The 19,825-nt window shown below is 46.3% G+C and overlaps 2 protein-coding genes across 3 annotated transcripts in view; one reads left to right on the top strand and one right to left on the bottom strand.

Annotated features, from left to right (window-relative positions):
- Positions 1-15,561, bottom strand: PINLYP (phospholipase A2 inhibitor and LY6/PLAUR domain containing). Of its 2 annotated transcripts, none has more exons than XM_081200642.1 (6): positions 15,454-15,561; positions 5,543-5,631; positions 3,270-3,386; positions 2,054-2,206; positions 1,334-1,477; positions 1-615 (listed from the first exon to the last, which is right to left on the bottom strand). In XM_081200642.1, the coding sequence occupies exons 2-6, from the start codon at positions 5,595-5,597 to the stop codon at positions 464-466; spliced, it is 621 nt and encodes a 206-aa protein (XP_081056768.1). In that variant the 5' UTR covers positions 5,598-5,631; positions 15,454-15,561; the 3' UTR covers positions 1-463. The 2 variants fall into 2 exon arrangements, with proteins under 2 accessions (XP_081056768.1, XP_081056767.1); XM_081200641.1 differs by lacking the exon at positions 15,454-15,561 and adding an exon at positions 12,093-12,260.
- XRCC1 (X-ray repair cross complementing 1) overlaps positions 15,467-19,825 on the top strand; it is a 17,821-nt gene continuing 13,462 nt past the window's right edge. The window contains exons 1-4 of the mRNA XM_081200351.1: positions 15,467-15,596; positions 16,287-16,379; positions 18,422-18,529; positions 19,179-19,337. Coding sequence (XP_081056477.1) covers positions 15,546-15,596; positions 16,287-16,379; positions 18,422-18,529; positions 19,179-19,337 — 411 coding nt within the window. The 5' untranslated portion in view covers positions 15,467-15,545. The remainder of the gene's footprint in view (positions 15,597-16,286; positions 16,380-18,421; positions 18,530-19,178; positions 19,338-19,825) is intronic.

Genomic DNA, 19,825 nt, shown 5'->3' on the forward strand with positions numbered 1-19,825 from the left:
TCCTTGGCAGGCTTTGAATAAACATCCAAAAATTTATTAGTAGAACATATGATGGATAAGATAATGATATGTACAATTCTATAATATGCAGAGAAAAAAGTATGTATGAACAAATCAGAGAGGGGAGCTGAGGAAAGTCTCTGGGGGGTGGGAGATGGAGAGAGGGGAGGGAATAAAAAGGGGGGAAATGTAATTGGTTAAGTTGATTGATAATTTATGCTGCTAATATTTTTCAATAAAAATATTTTTTTAAAAAAAATAGTCATGGCTTGCCTCAAAGAATCCTGGGAGCTGTTAAGGGTGCTGGGGGTTGTTAGGAGATCCTCAACAAATGACAGCTCCCAGGATTCCCTGGGGGAAGCCGTGACACTTAAATTGGCCTAAGAGGGCTTGAGATGAATGGCTTGGATGCCACCTTGGGCATTTCACAGAGCTCGTTGTTCCTGAACCACCTTCTTCCCCCTTAGTGGCTTTCTGTGGCTTTCGGGGCCGGGCTGCATGACACCTTGTCAAGGTTGAAGATCACTCCTGCTGAGTAAAGGGCCGTCCCCAGGGGCAATGAGCAGGCCGTCTCTGTGCTGCATCCTCTTGCCGTGAACGTAGAAGGAAGACCACCTGCAGGAAGAGGATGGCGTTGGTTAGCAACACAAAGGGGAAGGGTTTTGCTCAGTGGCAAATGCACATCTTCTTCACATGCAGAAGGCCCCAGACTCAATCTCTAGGTAGCACTAGGACTATATCCAGGGCTGGGGGTGTGGGGTCTTCATTTTTATTTATTTTTACCATCTAACATTAGACTGAATCTGCTGATAGCTCTGTCGTACGTGTGTGTAGGAGGTGCAGTTTTGGCAACCTATGCAGCAGCATTCTCCCCTGAACACTGGGATTCACATCTATCCAGTGATGAGGAACCTGGAGTCCTCTAGACGTTGCTGGACTCCACCTCCAATCAGCCCCAACCAGCACGGCCAATGAGCAGGGGTGATGGGAGCTGTGGTTCAGCCGAATCTGCAGGACACCATATTGGCTAACCCTGGTTTAAATACTAATTCTCTTTTCCTAGGGAACATGATGGGGGGGGTGGCAGAAGTTTTCATTCAGCAAATGTTTCCCTTTTGGCTGAGACTTTTCTGCACATCCAAGCCTTTTGGGATATGTTGCCTGATTCTCCTCTGTGCTGATTCGTGGTTGCTTTTGCTGTGAAAGGCAAATAGGGCTGGCCACTCTGCTGGAAATCATAGTTTTAGTCTCTGTTGCTTCTTATTGTGGATTATGTGACTGAAATCAATTGACAGAGGACAGAGTACTACAGTATATGCTTTTTTACTCATACCGGCATTTAGCGTCCCAGATACCATGATGCAGCGATTGTCTGTTCCGGTGCAATTCAGCATCTCAGTCCCCTTGCAGTGGCTGGAACCAAAGACCGAACAAGCTGGACACTGCAGTCCATTGGAGGTGAGGTTCGTAGGCGGCACTGCGAAGAAAAACCCATGTAAAGCCCAGTCGCTCTCAAACTGTGAGGCACAACATACTGTTTCATGCCACCCCAATCTCTCAGCAGTGCAAGATACCAGAGGTCCTTGGACTATGCAGGGTTTGGAAATGAGGTACTGTGAAGGCTGCTTACCCCCAGGGTATATAATAACAACAACAACAACAACAACAACAACAACAACAACAACAACAACAACTACTACTACTACTACTACTACTACTACTACTACTACTACTACTACTATTTATACCCCCGTCCATCTGGCTGGGTTTCCTCAGCCTTTAGATGCCTTCTAAAAGTTGTGTAGTTCTTTATTTCCTTGACATCTGATGGGAGGACATTCCACAAGGAAGTCGTAAAATGACTCTTTAGTGCTGAACTGGAGCAAACAGCAGTTTGGGTATTCTCCAGATTGTTGTTTGCTCCAATTTAAAGTGAAAGAGCAGATTTTCCCTGAGAAAGGAGTGGGAAAAGGAGAAAGTTGCCGGGACTCATGCCTAGAAAGCACGGGTCAAGGAAAAACCGCTTAGAGGAGAGAAGCAGAGAGTTCCATACAGGCCAGTTCCCAACGGTTGCAGAGGTCATCCTGGCAGCAGCTAGAGATGCTCTGAAGGTGGAGCCCGGCATTGGTGGTGACACTGATGGAACCAGAATAGCAATCTTCAGCAGCAATGCAGGTCTTGAGGGTCTCTGTGGTATCATCACCACCTGGAAAATGAAAAACGGCCATTAAGAGAGCTGGTTCATTGTAGATTTTTCTCTTTTTTGCACAAAGGCTGAGGATTTGAGAACATTTGCAAAAAATATCAGCAAGAAAAGCTTGCTCCCGTCCCATCACAACGTGTGCATGTGCCAGTTGCTCAGCTTTGCCCTCTTGCCTCAGAGGACCTTGGTGGGAGCAATACAGAGGATCATGCCACTGAATATTAGACCCCATCCGCACTAAGGGTGCTGAGAATTTTTAGGAGAGACCCCTATTCCCTTCACAAAGCTACAATTCAGCTTTAACCATCAATAGCTCAGTTTGTACAGCATGAGACTCTTAATCTCAGGGTTGTAGGTTTGAGCACCACCTTGAGCAAAAGATTCCTGCATTGCAGGGGGTTGGACTAGATGATCCTTGTGGTCCCTTCCAACTCTACAATTCTGTGATTGTATGGTTTTCCCATCCCAAGGAACACTGGTAGCTCTGTGAAGGGAATAGGGGTTCTCCTAAGAGATCTCAGAACCCTTAATAAACTACTGCTCCCAGGATTCTTTGCGTTATGATACTGCTTTAAATGAATATTTTATTTCTTTCATAAAATTTATATATCGCTTGATTGTAGGGGGAGAGAAACTTGAAAGCAGTTTACAAAAAAGATAAAACAATAAAACGACTAAAAAAAATACAGCATGCAAGAAATTTAAACCACAACAGAACAGACTAAAACCAATTAAAACTCATATAAAGTTATTAAACATCTGAGTAGGCTTGTCTAAATAATAATGGCTTCAGCAAGTGCTGAAAAGAATGCCGTGAAGGTGCAGGTGTTGCCTTAAGTCTGTGGGGAACAACAGCAGGAGATCGCTGTCATCCTCACGTCCTCCTTGCAGACTTCCGAAAGAGATATGCCTGCAAGCTTGAAAGCTTAAAGGAAGATTTATGCATAGCACACAGGAAAAGGAAACTGATGTTCATTGAAGCCTAAAATCTGCGGGAATCAGAGACCCCCCTTCTCCCTCTATTGGACCAAGGCGGGATTTGCGTGTCCCTCTTTGCATCACTCACCCAAAGAGTTCATTCCCACGATGGTTAGGCAGGTGTCTTCATTCATTCTGCAGGGATGAGCCAGGCCAGTGCAGCCTTCACCGGGGCTGATGCAGGTCTCGCAGATTAGGCAGGAGCCTGCGGAAAGGAGCAGAGGAAGAGGAAAGAGACAAGCTTGTATGAATGAAGCAAGCTGATTAGAAATGAGGACACTCAACAGAATATTTGCATTCACAGTGGATGCGCTGGGTGAGGTCCTCCAGACTGAGATAGCTGGGCTCAGGGGCCACTGAAATCAAAAGTGTGGCATTCTTTCCCATTGCGTTTAATGCAAACTAAGTTGAACTAACTTGGGACGTAATCCTGTGGTCCCTAGAGAGTCAGTGTGGTGTAGTGGTTAAGAACGGTAGACTTGTAATCTCGTAAACCAGGTTCGCGTCTCCGCTCCTCCACATGCAGCTGCTGGGTGACCTTGGGCTAGGCACACTTCTTTGAAGTCTCTCAGCCCCACTCACCTCACAGAGTGTTTGTTGTGGGGGAGGAAGGGAAAGGAGAATGTTAGCCGCTTTGAGACTCCTGAAGGGGAGTGAAAGGCGGGATATCAAATCCAAACAGTCCAAACTCTAGGAGGGTGTTACAAGGGCTGTAGGGCTTTGTGAGTATCCTTCTGTGTCATCCATGGTTGCAGCAGAACATCTGCCCCCAGATGCCTCTGCATTCTGGGGCTGCCCCTCCTCCTGACCACGGGGCTCTGATGGCAGAGAGGGCAAAAGGGGGGATTTGGGGGGGGCAAATCAAAGGAGGGTTGCAATCCTCTGGAGCTGTTGTGCTTATTTGCCTCCTGTGGTGATCAATAGGAAAAAATTAAAATAAAAAAAACTTGTGGAAGAAGGGAAATACCCCCCCCTGCCCCGAACACACACACTTTTACTCCACTGATACAAGTCCAGCTTTAGAATTGGCAGATCCTTTGCCTTGGATTCCTTGTCATAGAATTGTAGAGTTGGAAGGGACCCCAATGGTCAACTAAATCTGATGCCCTACAATGCAGGAATCTCAGCTAAAGCATCCGTGACAGATGGCCATCCAACCTCTGCTTAAAAACTTCTAGAGAAGAAGAGTTGACAACCTCTCAAGGGAGACTGTCAAAAAGCTCCTAACATCGGAAAGTTTCTCCCCTGATGTTTCTGACTAAACATCAGGGGAGAAACTTTCCAATGCTAGGAGCTTTCTGACAGTCTCCCTTGGGAGAATCTCCTTTCTTGTAACTTGAAGCCATTGGTCCGAGTCCTACCCTCCAGAGCAGGAGAAAACAAGCTTGTTCCCTCTCCTGCAGCTATTTCAGAATGCTCTGCCAAGGTGGAATCCTATACCCACTTAAGGGAAGTAAGCCTCCCTGAATTCAATGTGACTTACTCCTTGAGTAGGCCATGCCTCTCATTGCACCCTCTGCATGGATCCAGCCCACTGCTCTTAACTCTTCTTGCTGCTTTTATACTGTATTGCGTTGGACGTCACTGTTCTGCATTACGTTTTCTGTTCACAGCGTTTGTTTATTTACTCCCACAAGAGGTAGCGATGGCCTCCAGTCTGGATAGCTTTCAAAGAGTACTGGGCCAATTCATGGAGGGGAAGGTTATCAATAGCTACTAGTCGTGAGGGCTCGGCTCTGCCTTCACAGTTGGAGGCAGCAATGCTTCTGAATCAGTTGCTGGGAACCACAGGAGGGGAGAGGGCTCTTGTTCTTGGGTCTTGATTGTAGGTTTCCTACAAGCATCTCGTTGCCCACTGTGAGAGCAGGATGCTGGACTAGATGGGCCATTGGCCTGATCCAGCAGGCACTTCTTAGGGACCCTGACCATACGCCTCCAAACCACAAAGTAGCATGGATGGGTCTTTGGATCCAAATTACAACAAACAGCTGTACCTTGGAAGCTGAACGGAATCTGTTCCAGAAGTCTGTTCAACTTCCAAAACATTTGACTTCCAAGGCACAGCTTCCAATTGGCTGCAGAAGCATCCTGCAGCCAATCGGAAGCCATGCCGGACGTTCGGCTTCTGAAATTCATTCAAAAACCAGAACAATCACTTCCAGTTTTTGATCATTCAGGAGCTGAAACATTTGAGTTTACAGCGTTCGGTTTCCGAGGTTCCACTGTACTTAATTCTAGCCTCCCAGAGTGGCTGGGGCAACCCAGTCAGATGGGCAGGGTACAAATTAATTATTATTACTATTATTATTACACCAAATAGGCAGATCAGGGAACAGCATTTCCCCCATGACATGGACTCACCTTTACCCAGGAGAGAAGCCAGGAGGAGGCCAAGGTTGACCAGAGTCTTCATCATGATGGGACGCAAGATCTCTGCCGAGCTGTTGCCTCTATCAATGAAGAGTCCAAGTGGAAGTATATAAGCCGCAGCAGTTACATAAGGGAGTGAACGGGTAAATATAAGCTTGGCGTCCGGCTTGTTGCTTTTGATGAGAGGCACTTAAAACCCTTGGGCAGCCCCCAAGCTCCCTTGACAGCTGATCCTCTTTGTCTATTGACTGCCTCAAGGAGTCCTTTTGTGAGCCAGCTGGGTCTCGCTCGCTCTCCCATAGCCAAGGGAGCACACAGCCACCTTCATTCCACCCCAACCTTTCCCACTCCTGGCAACGAAGTTGGGAGCTTTGAGTTTCAACTTGTGGGATACAAAGAGAGTTGGTGGAAAGAGGAATGCTTCCCTATCTAAAAGCGCATTGCACTCCTTTCTCTTTTAAATAGAAAGGGTCTTCTAACACCGCTGGGATTGAGTCCCAGTGAGCTGAGCTTTCACTCCAGTTTTTGGAATGGTGGCACAGCCCTTTGATTAGGAACATAGCAAGATGCCCAGGTCCATCTGACTCAGTACTGCCTACACAAACTGGCAGCTGTTCTCCATGTTTCAGGAATGGTGTCTCCTTCAGCTCCATGTGGAAACGCTGGAGATTAAAATAGGGAACTTTTGCATATGAAGAAGATACTTTTCTTCTGAGCTACAGCTCTTCCTCACAAGGAATAGTCTCTGCCTACAGAAAGAGCTGTAAAGGGAAAAGGACCTCTCCCAAGATTCTCCACCCTTTTCCTGGGCGATGAAAGAGAGAAATTGTTCATAGAATCAAGGATTTGTAGAACTGGGACCACAAGGGTCATCTAGTGCAACCCCCTGGAATGCGGGGATCTTTTTCAAAATGTGGGGCTTGATCCCACAACCCTGAGAGTAAGCGTTTCATGCTCTACTGCCCGAGATTTGACAAAAAGGGTGAAGAAAAGAGAAAATTCTCACTGATTTCCCTCAGTAACATCACTTCTGAGAAATTCTGGCTCACCTTTGCTATTCACCCCAGCAAGGCAGCACACATACCATCAGCTCCCAGTTAGCATAAGAGGACTCTGTCAATCTTTGTTTTATATAAAGTACTTGCTTTAGTGTTTTAAACTTGTGAACCATCTTGGGTGCCTTGGTAACGATGGTGATAGATGATAGATAGATAGATAGATGATAGATAGATAGATAGATAGACACATACACAATAAAAAATGTAAATAAATAACTTTGTTGTTGTTGTTGGGTTGCTTCTCCTACCCCCACTCCCAGGATGTTGAGTCGTGGTTTCAGTGCTGAGTTCCATTCACAAGAAAGCTTCATGACAAGGAAAAGTCAACTCTGTAATTGGCTTATTTTAAATTCTGTCTCACAGAATCCTTATCCCATGGATTCAGGTCAGATTACAGTATGCAAGAGCCCTGCTGGATCAGACCAAAACAGCCTATCTGTTATAGCATCCTGTTCTCACAGAGGCCAGCCAAGTGCCTAGTGAAGCTTGCAAATATACTGTATTTTTTGCTCCATAAGACACACTTTTTTCCAGTGGCGTAGCGTGGGTTGTCAGCACCCGGGGCAAGGCAAGTAATTTGCGCCCCCTTACCCGTGGATTTGCGCCCCCTAACCCCCAGATGTTGCACCCGGTGCAGCCGGCCCCCCCTGCACCCCCACGCTACGCCACTGACGAGCGCCTCCTAAGCATGTGCAGAGCACCTCCCTCCGCCCCCGCCACGCGGAGCTCAGCCTACACGTGGGCAGGCCCTTTGCGTCACGCGCGCTTGGCAATCCCTGGCACCTCTCCTCTCTCTCTCCCTGGAGAAATGAAGCAGTGACCCGACAAGGAGTAGCGAAGGATGGGCGTGTTTCGTCCCTGATCCAGATGAGATCAAGGCGCCGGCAACGGGAAGGAGGTGGAGGAGAAGCAGGAGCAGGCCAGCCGGGGCTGCTCCAGACACACACACACACCCCGATCTCTCCCATCGCCGCTGGAGGGGTCATGGAGGCACTGAGCCCGGGAGGCGGGTAGCCAGCCAGGGCGCACCTACCCAACCTCGCCGCGCCCAGGCGCGCTGCTCTCTCCAGCTTCCTCCCGGCCGGGCCAGCGGCTCCACCTCTTCCTTTGCCTCTTTGAGCCGCTTAATTCCCAGCAAGCGATTAGCAGGCTCGGATCGGATCCTGCGGCAGGCGGCGCCTCCACCTCCTCCTCCTCCCGGCTTTGCTGCTGCTGCTGCACGGCTCTTTTCTCTCCACCGACGGCGCGCTGCGCCTTGGAGAGGTTCCCGCTTCCTCAAGGGGGGCCAGCCAAACGGAGACGACGACCCCCCACCCCAAACAAGCCTCGATTGCTTGTCCCTTCCCTCTGGACTCGTGCCCCCCCCAGATGTTGCGCCCGGTGCGGCCGGCACCCCTGGCACCCCCCACGCTACGCCACTGCTTTTTTCTTCCTAAAAAGCAAGGGAAAATGTCTATGTGTCTTATGGAGGTATATGTGGTCCCTGGCAGCAGCAGAGCTGGGGACTTTGGTTCCTGGAGCAGCAGGGGTGTGGCCTGTGCGAGTGTCCTAATGGCAGCGTCCATGCAAACGTCCCCCGCCCACACGAGGGGGTGGGGAAAGGCGAGGCGGGGGAAGAGGGCCTTAGAACACTTTTTAGAGTTCCCTTCGTCCGAGGTGCTCTGTGACTTGCATGAGAGCAGCCAGGAGCCAGCACGGAGGGGGGTCTTTCTACCTCGCGTGCTCTGTCAAATTGGGACAGAGAGCTTTTTTCTTGCTTTCCTCCTCTAAAGACTAGGTGCATCTTATGGTCAGGTGCGTCTTATGGAGCAAAAAATACAGTAGGTTCCTTGCCGTTGATGTAAAACAAGGATGGACCTTTAGCATGTTGCTGGGCTCCCACTCCCATCAGCCCCAGCCAGTGGTTTAGCCTATGGTCAAGAATGATGGAAGGTGCAGTCCAGCAGGCATCACAGAGTCCCCATCCCTGATGATAAAACCTTGAAATGTTGATTGACCTCGAGACTGCTCAGGAACAAAAAATATGCACACTCAAGTAAAAGAACACAGAACCAATTGTTAGGCACTGAGGTTGGAGGGATTCCAGTTACTTGCTTGCAATTTCAGTGGTTCAATGGTCCAGGATCCATTAGTGTTGGCTGTCCCCAAGAGAAGGAGGGGTTCTTTCATACAAGACTGGGTGTTTTTCTTTTTCAAAGACGGATGTCAGTCAAGTATTAACATGACCTTGATGTAAAAATCCTTGAAGGAGACCCCAAATACTTGAGGTTGGGGAGTGCCTTATTGAAAATGGGGCCATGATGGGGTCAGCACACAACACCCTTCAACTGGGCCCACCGCCGACTCCAGTCAGCTGCGTCTGTAAGCAAGTCCGACATTTAAATCGCCCACAATGCCCTGGGGCAACACTACAGCAGAGGCATTTTGTGGATTATTGCCATGGTGGTTTGCTTGCAGCTGCCTATCTCAAACTGTGGAGCCATAAGCCTGGTGCAGCAGACATGCATATAGATGGGGGCCCACCAGAGAGCATTTTGCTGGGTAAGGGACCCTCAAACCCAGTCCAGACTGGCAGTGGGATCAGAAACGAAAGGCCCCTACTTCAAATCCATCCCCCTTAAGAGATTCCAATTGGCAACTAAGGCTACAATTGGCAAATAAGGCTGTATACACATTAGCAGCTGAGGATGCAGAAAGATTGTTGCCCTCTGCTGTGTTTTTATTTAATTTGGCAATTGTATTCATTTGGTCATGCTTTAGGCTGATCGCCGAAGAATTGATGCTTTTGAAAGGGCAGATCGTGAAGCTGAGGCTCCAATACTTTGGCCCCCTCATGAGAAGAGAAGACTGATGTTGGGAAAGATGGAGGGCACAAGGAGAAGGGGACAACAGAGGACGAGATGGTTGGATAGTGTTCTCGAAGCTACCAGCATGAGTTTGACCAAACTGCGGACGTCCGGGTTAGCGCCTCTGGCAATGGCAGATTTCCTCTGATCGGGAGGAATCCGCTCCATGGAAATCAGGGTCTGGACCACCACAGCGAGGCGGAGACCCATTAAAAACCACAGGCGGGAGAAGCCTGTGGACGTGGGATTCGGCCGGCACCTTTTGCGCCTCCCCTACTCGCGGGGAAACCCGGTTTTGGGGATCCAGAGCGACGTGGGGTGAGCGGCGCAGTGCTTTGAATCGACTGCTTCTTTCACAGAGTGAAGCCGCATTGCTGTTGCCGGAGAGCGCTGACTTTTTCCTGTGGACAATTGGACTCTAAACAACTACCCGTGAGTAGAACGGAAAATTGGATCTTTAAACTTCTTAATTTGGCATCGAAACGGGAAGGTTTCAAACAGGAAGTCCACCTTCCTCTTTTGTAAATAGATTGAAGCAAAGATGTTGCAAGCTAAAGCCTGGAAAGTCTTTTGTAAAGGATTAAATCTCCATCGGCTAAAATTACTAACCCCCCCCCCTTGGAAGCAGGAGAAGAGGGGGGAAATTCTAGATCGTTTAAGCCTGCAGGAGAGAGAGTGAAGAAAGATAAATCACCACCGTTTCGAACGTGGGAATGGGCTGCCAGTAAGATTGACGTTTTGGGAAAGTTCATTGACTGTGAATAAAATGTATGTTGACAGATAGTTAAATAAGAGAAATATATTGTTTCCATTGTTTCCTTTTGCACTTAAAAAGGAGTAAAAAAAGTAACTGAAAATCGAAACTAATTCTGTCGCTGGATCTGCGTTAGATGGATACAAATAGAAATTGTTTCCCCTAGAGGGAGCTTTTGAAACTGTTGCAGGAGTAGAGCTGGGGAATTTTCCAGCTGCAGAGATTAAAGAGCGTGAGAATCAGAGTCTGACCTTGGACAAGAATGTTGACAGAAGAAGCCTTAGTGATTGCATTTTGCAAGGCAAGTGCTTTATTGGAACAGCATGAGAAGACGGATGTGTGGATTAATAAAATTGACAATTTGGGACAAAAAATGACTGAGTTGGGACAAAAAGGGAATATCTATATAGAAATTACTCAGGAATTGACCCAGGAATCTGTTTTGACATGGCAAGCTGTGGAGAAGACGAAGGAGAAAGTTGTTGTTGAACCTCAAGTAATTCAAGTGGATAGAGCCCTGGCCTCACAGAGGCAATTTGATGATCATAAACTGTTGCCCTTTATGATCGAATCTAGAGAAAGTCAGATTTGGTGGGATGGAGCTCTGCTTGGATTGGAGAAGGAAAGTTGGATAGATCCTCCAATGCAGGGATGCTCTGGCCTTTGGGATCTGGATTTGGGTCAGGGGGAGAGTGGCACTCTGAAATATCTATTGGACTTTAGTTCTGACTATGGAGAATGGGCTGACCCGTCAAGAAGGAATAAAGACATTGTTAGGTTGGAGTTTCCCCGAGATCTACTCCTCACTGACAAAGGAAGGAAATTAAGAACAAGATCAGCAGAAGATAAAGTAAAGTGCATGTATAAATATGAAGAAGATCTGCAGAAGGGACATGGAAGAGAGTTAAGAGCCTTGGACAGAAGGTCACCAGGTTGATGGACCATATGGTATTGATAGAAAGGACTGACAGAATCTGGGACCAGGGTGAAGAGACGGTGGAAGAAGATTGGAAAAAAAGTTTTTTTAAAAAAAAAATTATTTAGAGAAATGTTGCAAAATTAATGAGTGTTAGAAAAATGTTGGAATGAAATTATATGGCTTTAGTAGAAATGTTATAAGGAGTTAAGTATAAATAAGTTTTAGGGTTTCAATGGTAAGATAAGGTTAAAATAAATTAAGATAATTAAATGACAGAAAACAGTGAAAGATGGAAAGGATTTGCTGAAATAATTAATAACTAGAACACAAAAAGGGAGGTGTGAGGAGGTCGATGAAACAAGTTAATGAAAGATAAAGATATGGAAATATTGGATGTGTTTTTAACTGTTTTTGCTTTTGTTTTTGTTTTGATGTACAGTGGTACCTCGCAAGATGAATGCCTCGCAAGACGAAAAATGCGCAAGACGAAAGAGTTTTCAATTTTTTGAGTCATTCCGCAAGACGAATTTCCCTATGGGCTTGCTTCGCAAGACGAAATGTCTTGCGAGTTCTTGCGAGTTTGTTTCCTTTTTCTTAAAGCTGCTAAGCCGCTAATAGCCGCTAAGCCGCTAATAGCCGTGCTTCGCAAGACGAAAAAACCACAAATAGAAGAGACTCGCGGAACGGATTAATTTCGTCTTGTGAGGCACCACTGTATTGTGTCTTTTGCTTTGTCTATTTTCTCTCTTTCTTTTTTACTTTTTTCTTTAATTCTTAAACTTTTAATAAATATTATTTTTTTTAAAAAAGAGTTTGACCAAACTGCAGGAGGCAGTGGAAGACAGAAGTGCCTGGTGTGCTCTGGTCCATGGGGTCACGAAGAGTCGGACACGACTAAACGACTAAACAACAACACAGTCATGCTTTTATGTATTTGCACGCTGCACAATAAATCTTCATTTACCTTCCCATCTCTTGGGGCTCATCCACCTTGAGTCCAGGCTTAGTTGTTCCATTTTTAATTTTGTCTGGCGTTCTAATTTTTAACCTTTTGGCCTCAGATTTTATATGGGTTTTATTTGCGTTCATTTTTTTAGTCTGCTTTTCTGGTTATTTTCCCCTCCTCCCATGGCAGCTAGGTTGAGGGTCCATTGAGGGTCGTATTTCCACTAGACTCAGGTTTTCAGACCTGCTCACAAATGAAGCATGAGCAACCATGTTGGGGGAATTTGTCTACAAGTCTCCCGACCTCCTTTGCATCTGAGCACCTGTTCTGGAAGCAACTGTTTCTTTTATGAAATTATTTGAACGAGAGTGCTCATTACAGCCTTCCCCAATTTTCTTTTTTTAAAATAATTTTTATTCATTTTCCAAACAAGTTTTATACAGTCAACAAATTATTTTACACTCATGCTTCAATTTTTGACTTCCCTCAGTTTCTCTGTCAATCTTTCGAAAAATTTCTATTTATTGACGCATTTCTAAACATGATATTGCCTTTCCCCACTCCTTTTCCTCTTACTCTCTTTTTTGCAGTATTTCTTACTATTTCACAGAGTCTCTTCAAAACCAACAAGTGTTGTCTGTGCATCACATATATTTTTCAGATATTCTGTAAATTTTCCCCAGTCCTCGATAAACCTTTGGTCTTTCTGGTATCGAATCTTCCCAGTCAATTTGTCCAGTTCTGCATATTCGGTCAATTTCCTTCTCCATTCTTCCACTGTTGGAATTTCTTCCTGTTTCCATCTTTGGGCCAGAAGTATCCTTGCGGCAGTCACTGCATATTGAAACAGTTTACAGTCTCTCTTATTGATTTCGTTTCCTACCATTCCTAATAGAAAGGCTTCTGGTTTTTTAACGAACGTATATTTCAACATCTTTTTCAATTCATTGTATATCATTTCCCAGAAGTCTTTCACCTTTTTACACTCCCACCACATATGATAGAAAGTACCTTCTTTTTCTTTACATTTCCAACACTTATTGCGTGTTTTATACATTTTGGCCAGTTTAACTGGCGTTATATACCATCTGTAAAACATTTTCATTACATTTTCTTTCAACGCAGTACATGCCGTAAATTTTAGCCTTTCATTCCATAATTACATCCAATCATCATACTGTATATTATAACCAAAGTCTCTTGCCCAGTGTATCGTTACTACTTTTACCTCTTCATCTTTTGCATGCCACTCCAGCAACACTTTATACATTTTAGACAGGTTTTTATAATCATTATTCAATACCTCCACTTGGAATTTTGATTCTTTACCTTCATACCCATACATTTTACTATCTTTTTTAAACATTTCATTAATCTGAAAGTAGTGTAACTAGTCGTAAACAAATTCTTTCACCTCTTCATAAGTTTTTATTTTCCATCCCCCCCCTCTTGTTGCCAATTATCCATATGTTATCCACCTCCCCCTCATGTTAATTTTTTTCACACTCATCACTTCTAATTTTCTAGCCTGCATTGCTGGGGCTGAAGGGATCTGTAGCCCAAAATTTCTGGAGGGCATCGGGTTGCAGAAGGATGGCTCAGCATTTATGTTCGTAAATGAATCTTGGAGGGACGTAATGGCCCCAAAGAGGCACACAATGGGATGCTATTTCCAGGAGCCAAACCTGTTGCCAGATTCTGAAAGGGAGGGGCCGAGTGCTTGGGCAGAGACTCTGAGGGAGGAATTGAGCTGAAGCTTGTTCCAAAAGGAATCGGGTAACAGTAAAAGTGGATGAGTCAAGAGAAACAAGCTCAGATTGAGGGCTGATAGAGTTGTTTGGGGCAGGAGACAAACAGTGGTCTGATCTATCTGGTACCTGGACAAAGTACCTGCCACCCCCCCCCCAAAAAAAAAAAATGCTTTCATGCTACTGGATCATCTACTCTGACACCCAGCTTCCCATTTAGGCAATACTGAATATGTAAACGTAAAAGACCCCTGGATGGTTAAGTCCAGTTAAAATTGACTATGGGGTGCAGTACTCATCTTGTACTGGTATGCTTTCGAACTGCTAGGTTGGCGGGAACTGGGACAGAGCAACGGGAGCTCACTCCATTGCAGGGATTCGAACCGCCACAAGACCAGGAGGCTCAGTGGTTTAGACCACAGCGCCACCCGCTCCCAGGGCCGGATTTAGGTTTGATGAGGCCCTAAGCTACTGAAGGTAATGGGGCCCTTTATATGTCCAGCTGTCCTTTGTTAACAACAAATTGTTGCTGTTTTTTGCGTTGAATATATGCTATATGGTAAATGATGGACCTAATAGGTATCTAAAGCCATTTGCACATAACAATTACTTTTATCAAAGTAATTGATGAACTGAAATACAATTTTGGAAATGTAAATCCAGTTTTGTTTTGTTTTGTTTTTGCTTTATATTTTTTTGGGGCCCCCAAAAGAGTGGGGCCCTAAGCTATAGCTTGTTTAGCTTATATGTAAATCCAGCAGTGCCTGCTCACCTCACTGTACAGCACTAGGAAGCAGGTCTCAAGTGTATTCAATTGGGGCAGGGGTCTCCAACATGGTGCCCCACACATCTTCCCCCCTGAGTCCACCTGCCTCAATGCCCCCTGGGTCATGAGTTGGCAAAAGTGCTTTCCCTTCTATCCATGGAAAAGCAGCTCTACTCGCTTCTGAAAGCTCAGATTAATCATAAAACGTCAAAGAGGAAGCAACAGAAAGCAATGGCTTTGCTTTCACACCTCATGACGCCAGTTCCTGTCACCTGCTTTTTTGATGGTTTGTTAATAAGTGTTAATAATGAATCAAACGAACACATTTCAAATAGGAAGTTTTTTTCCCTTCTCATCTCATAAAATTTGCACGCTGCTTGACTGTAGCGACAGCACGGTTTGCAAAAAAAAAAAAAAAGCAGGGGAGAATGAGAAAAATCTACAACACTTTAAAGTTAAAGCAGATTGCTATCTCCTTAACTTTCTAAGCATGTGGCAGTAACAACTGAATTAATACATCTAAATAAGTACTGAATACATTAGTAACTGCATGTTATATCATTTATTTCGCAGGGTTGCTCTTGGTATTTATTTATTGCTTGCTTGCAATTAATAAGAAATTTCCCGCCAGTTTAATGCACGCTCTGAGAGCGAGCGAGAGCGCATGCGCTTAAAGGAGCAGGTGGGACTCGCCCGTCGGGAAGCAAAACCTGACTTGAACAGAAAAAAAAGAAAAGAAACGACGGCAGGGGGCGCTCGTGCCTCCGAGCCAACGCGGCCTTGCCCTTAGGCGCCTGCGCAAAAGCTCCTGGCGGACTCATCCAGGTAGGAGGAGTCTATGAGCGGCGGGCGGGCGAGAACATACCATAGAGCTGAGCGTCGTCGGGATCCGGCGCTTCCGGCCGGCCAGGGGAGTTTTGCTACCGGGTCACGGTGGTGACAGAAAGTGGCGGGGAGATGCCGGAGATCGCAATCCGACATGTGGTGTCTGCCAGCAGCTCCGACCCGGTGAGGGCGAGGCCGCCTTTCTAAAAAGGACGCTCCGTGGCCGAGGGAGGGGAGGGAGGTTCCGTTATTTCCCCTCGGCGGTTGGGCGCAACCATTCATATCTAGGATGGGGGTGGTCGGGAGGAGTTGGGTTTTGATTGGTGGAGCCTGGAAGAGCCCATTCTGGAGGGGGGGAGAGAGGTGGGTGATAAATTAAGGGATAGGAGACCAGAGGAGATTTTTGAGTGAGGCCATATGTAGGGTGAAGTGATAGGGTGGGGAGTGGTGGAGAGGACAACACACCATACATTTAAAGCGCAGACCCAAGAGTCCTGGGAACTGTTGCTTGTGCAGGGTGCTGGGAATTGTAGCTCTGTGTGAGGCAAACTACAGTTCCAGTGGAGGGAGTGGGGAGTGATGGGGAGAACAGCTGTGTACACACCATACATTTTAAAGCACACATACGGACATCCAAGGGTCCTGGGAACTGTAGTTGGTCCTGCAAATTGTAGCTTTGTATGGGGCAGACTACACAGTTTGTAGGATTCTTGGGAGTGAGAGGAGCGGATTGTGTTTTAAATGTATGGTGTGTGTGCAGCTGAAGAAATCACAGTGCAGATGATGTGGGCAAGTCATTCCTGCTCTAGATGAGATATTCTTTCCTGCCCCTTCTTTTTTACTCTTCTCATCTCATCTTTCTTCTCGCCCCAGACGCACTGTGCTGAGAACCTGCTTAAGGCCGACACCTATCGCAAGTGGAAGGCCGCACAGGCTGGGGAGAAGCACATCTCTGCCATACTACAGGTGAGTTTTTGTTAACCTGAGCATTTGAAATCTGCCTCAACTCCCCCACCTGCACTTTGTAGGACTGTTAGGAGTGTAAACGGGGCAAGAAGCGTGTGATGCAATTTCTTTGGGGCTAAAATACCTGGGATTGGCTTGCACAATTAGTTTCTTGTGTACTTAAACAGCTGAACTTCTTTCTTAGCTACGCAAATACCTTACTTGGAAGGAAGCTAAACTGAATCAGGTTGTAGGCTTAGATAACAGCTGTCTTGATTTTGTAGAGAGTGACAGCTGGACAGGATGTCGGCATGGTGATGGAGTTTGCTGGTGGAAATATGTTCATACACCCTGATTTATGCTATTGTGTCTCCAAGTGATTGCAGGCAAAGTATCTACATGGTGCCTAGAGAATAACTTGCACCTAAATATTAGCAAGACAAAGGAGATGGTGTTGGACTTTCGGAGGAAGAGAGGGGAACTAGCCCCGTTGTATATCAGGGGGGCATTGTGTGGAGAGAGTCTCTTCCTTTAAATTCCTGGGAGTCTACCTTAGTGAAGACCTCACTTGGAAAAAAATATAACTCAGGTGGTAAGAACAATGTTAAACAACAATTGATGACCTCCTTCTACTGGTCCACAATAGAAAGTGTCCTCTCATATTGTATCACAGTGTGGTACGTTGGCTTGACAGCCACGGACAAAAAGTATTTACAGAGGGTGGTAAACACAGCACATGATATCATGGGCCTGTCCCCTGAGCCCACTAGATGACATTGCAAGGGATCGTTGCCTCAGGAGAGCAAGAAAAATTCTGAGGGATAATTCACACCCTGGTCAGCACCTCTTTAATCTTCTACCCTCGGGCAGGAGATATAGAAGTATAATCAGTCGTACCAGCAAGCTAAAAAACAGTTTCTATCCATGGGCTGTTGAACGGAAAATAATATAGTGCAACTGACTTTTGGGGTTGGTGTGTTGTGAGACAAGCACAGAGTGTGCAATGAGATTGAGTGTTTGTGGGTGGGGGGAGGCTCGGTTAATTTCATTGTACACAGGTTGTACATTGACAATAAAGGTATTATTATTATTAGTGGCTGTGGAGGGGGAAACGTACTGTGGGAACTGGCAATATTTGTAGCATTGGCAAATAACAAACCTCATGCGTGTGTTTAGTTGCAACTTGACTTAGGTTTGCTATTGGCATTTGGCTTACTGTGGTTGCATTGCTTCAAAAATGGTACTATGTTGGCTTGGGTGTGCTCAGTGGGTTGCCAGGTCCTCGTGTCCACACTTCCCATTGAGCTGCTTTTGCCACCCATCTGTCCCTTTGGTGGGGGGGGGGGGTAGAAGCCCTGTTTTGGGAAGTCATGCAAGCATGACCTCTTGAGAGGTCAACTCCAAAACCAGGCAACAGATTAGCATCTCATCCTTATGTCATAGCTTGGTGGATCACTTGCAGTTGGAAGTCTGAATGCAGCCCAGCAGCTGTGCATTGTGACCACCAGTGGTTGACACCCCCACTGCCATATTTCCCACAACAAAAATAGGAAGTGTGACAGGCCTTCAGTGAGAAAGCCATAGCCCTTTGGTAGGGCACATTGTTTGCATGCTGAAGGTTCCAAGTTCAATCCCTATTCTCTGTGGTTAGAAGGATCTTGGGCACCAGGGCCGGGAAGGGTAGGATTCTGTGTGAGAGCTTGGAGAGTCACTGCCAGTTAGAGTAGACAGTTCTCTGGTATAAGACAGCCTCCCCCCAACCCTGTGTCTTCCAGATGCTTTGGACTACAACTCCCATCAGCCCTAGCTAGCACAGCTCTGCTGGCTGAAATTAATGGGAGTTGCAATCCCAAAACATCCGAAGGGCACCGGGTTGGGGAAGGCTGATATAATATTTGATTTCGTATGAGGTGAGTGTATGTGCATGCATACATACATATCGGCAATCATGCATGAATGGGACACTGTGTTCAATTTGCCAGAAACTTTAGAAGCTTGGGCTGAAAGACAACATTTCTGTGTGTTCCCTAACCCTTGGCTGAGGCTGTCATGTCTCCCCACAGTTTGAGAAAGAGGAGCAGATTCACAGCATCGACATTGGCAATGAAGGCTCCGCATTTGTTGAAGTATTGGCTGGCAGCTCTGCCTCCTCCAGTGAGCAGAACTATGAGGTGAGCGAGTGCCTGTGTGTGAGAGACTGTGGAAGGGCCTCGTTCCGCATCCGACCTGAAAGCAAGCTGTTTTTTAACAAAAGGCTGGTGGTTTGGGGCTTTGCAGGATCAGAGTTGTGTCCTCCTTGCAATTTGTTTGGGCTGTCTCATTTACTGTAGAACATTCCCCCCCACTGTTTTCCTAGTCTGTGGGGTTGAAGCAGTCTATTAATGGGGGTCCATTTCACAGAGGCTGGAAGTGGTACTTAAACCTAGTTAAAGAAAGGCCAAACTTAGAGATAGTGGGAGTGGGGACCAGAGTCACACATGAGTGGCAGTCCAGCAGCATAGGCTAGCTGCCACTTGAATGCAGCCACATGCAAAACAATGTTAGACAAATCAAAGAAAGTGCCATAGAGACATGGAGCGGCATGTGGGTAGAGAGGAGCGCCCTGTATATTGTGCATTTGGCAGTTTTCATCAGAAGCCATAAATATGACTCAATGTTCCTCTCTAGTTCCCCACCACCACCACCACCACCACCTACCTCTGTGAACCCATATTTTAATCCCATTAGGCTGGCATCTGTCAAGCTAGAGGCTAAAATGTAATCCCTTTAAGCCTTCAGTGCACCCTGACCTCCACCCCAGTCCTTTCCCTCTCATCTCAGGTGCTGCTGGTCACATCCTCCTTCATGTCCCCCTCGGAGAGCAAGAGCGGCACCAACCTCAACAGGGTTCGCATGTTTGGACCAGATAAGCTTGTGAAGGCCACAGCTGAGAGAAAGTGGGACCGGGTGAAAATCATCTGTACCCAGCCCTATACCAAGGTTTGTGTGGAAGTACAAATGATACAGGATATAAGGGATGCTGGCCAGTGTCAGGCTTGAGTTCCTGCATTCGTTTCTCAGTTCAGTAAGAGACTTACTAGGCTTGCCTTCATTAGCCTGATACTCTCCAGCTACTTAGGATTACAACATGCCCTCATCAGTTCTAGCCAGCACAGCCATCTTGACCGGAGCTGACAGGACATAAAGTATGAAATGCCTGGAGAATACCAGGTTGTTGAAGGCTGTGCTAGCCAGTCATGGGTTAGTTACCATCTCTCTCCATTGCCCATCTGTGAAATGGGTTTCATTCTAGCTAGTATTACAGCAGTGGTTTGAAGCTGAGAAAAGGGTAAAGTACTTTGCATTTTGCAATAGAAATGGTTATCGTAATTGCCCAAAGAACATTTATTTTATGGAGCGCTGGCTGTACAAATGCCAAAAATCATAACAGCAACATGAAAAGGCTGATGGCTAGCATCTCTACCATT

This window comes from Podarcis bocagei, assembly GCF_964188305.1.
Source record: "Podarcis bocagei genome assembly, chromosome: 7".
NCBI lineage: Eukaryota > Metazoa > Chordata > Lepidosauria > Squamata > Lacertidae > Podarcis > Podarcis bocagei.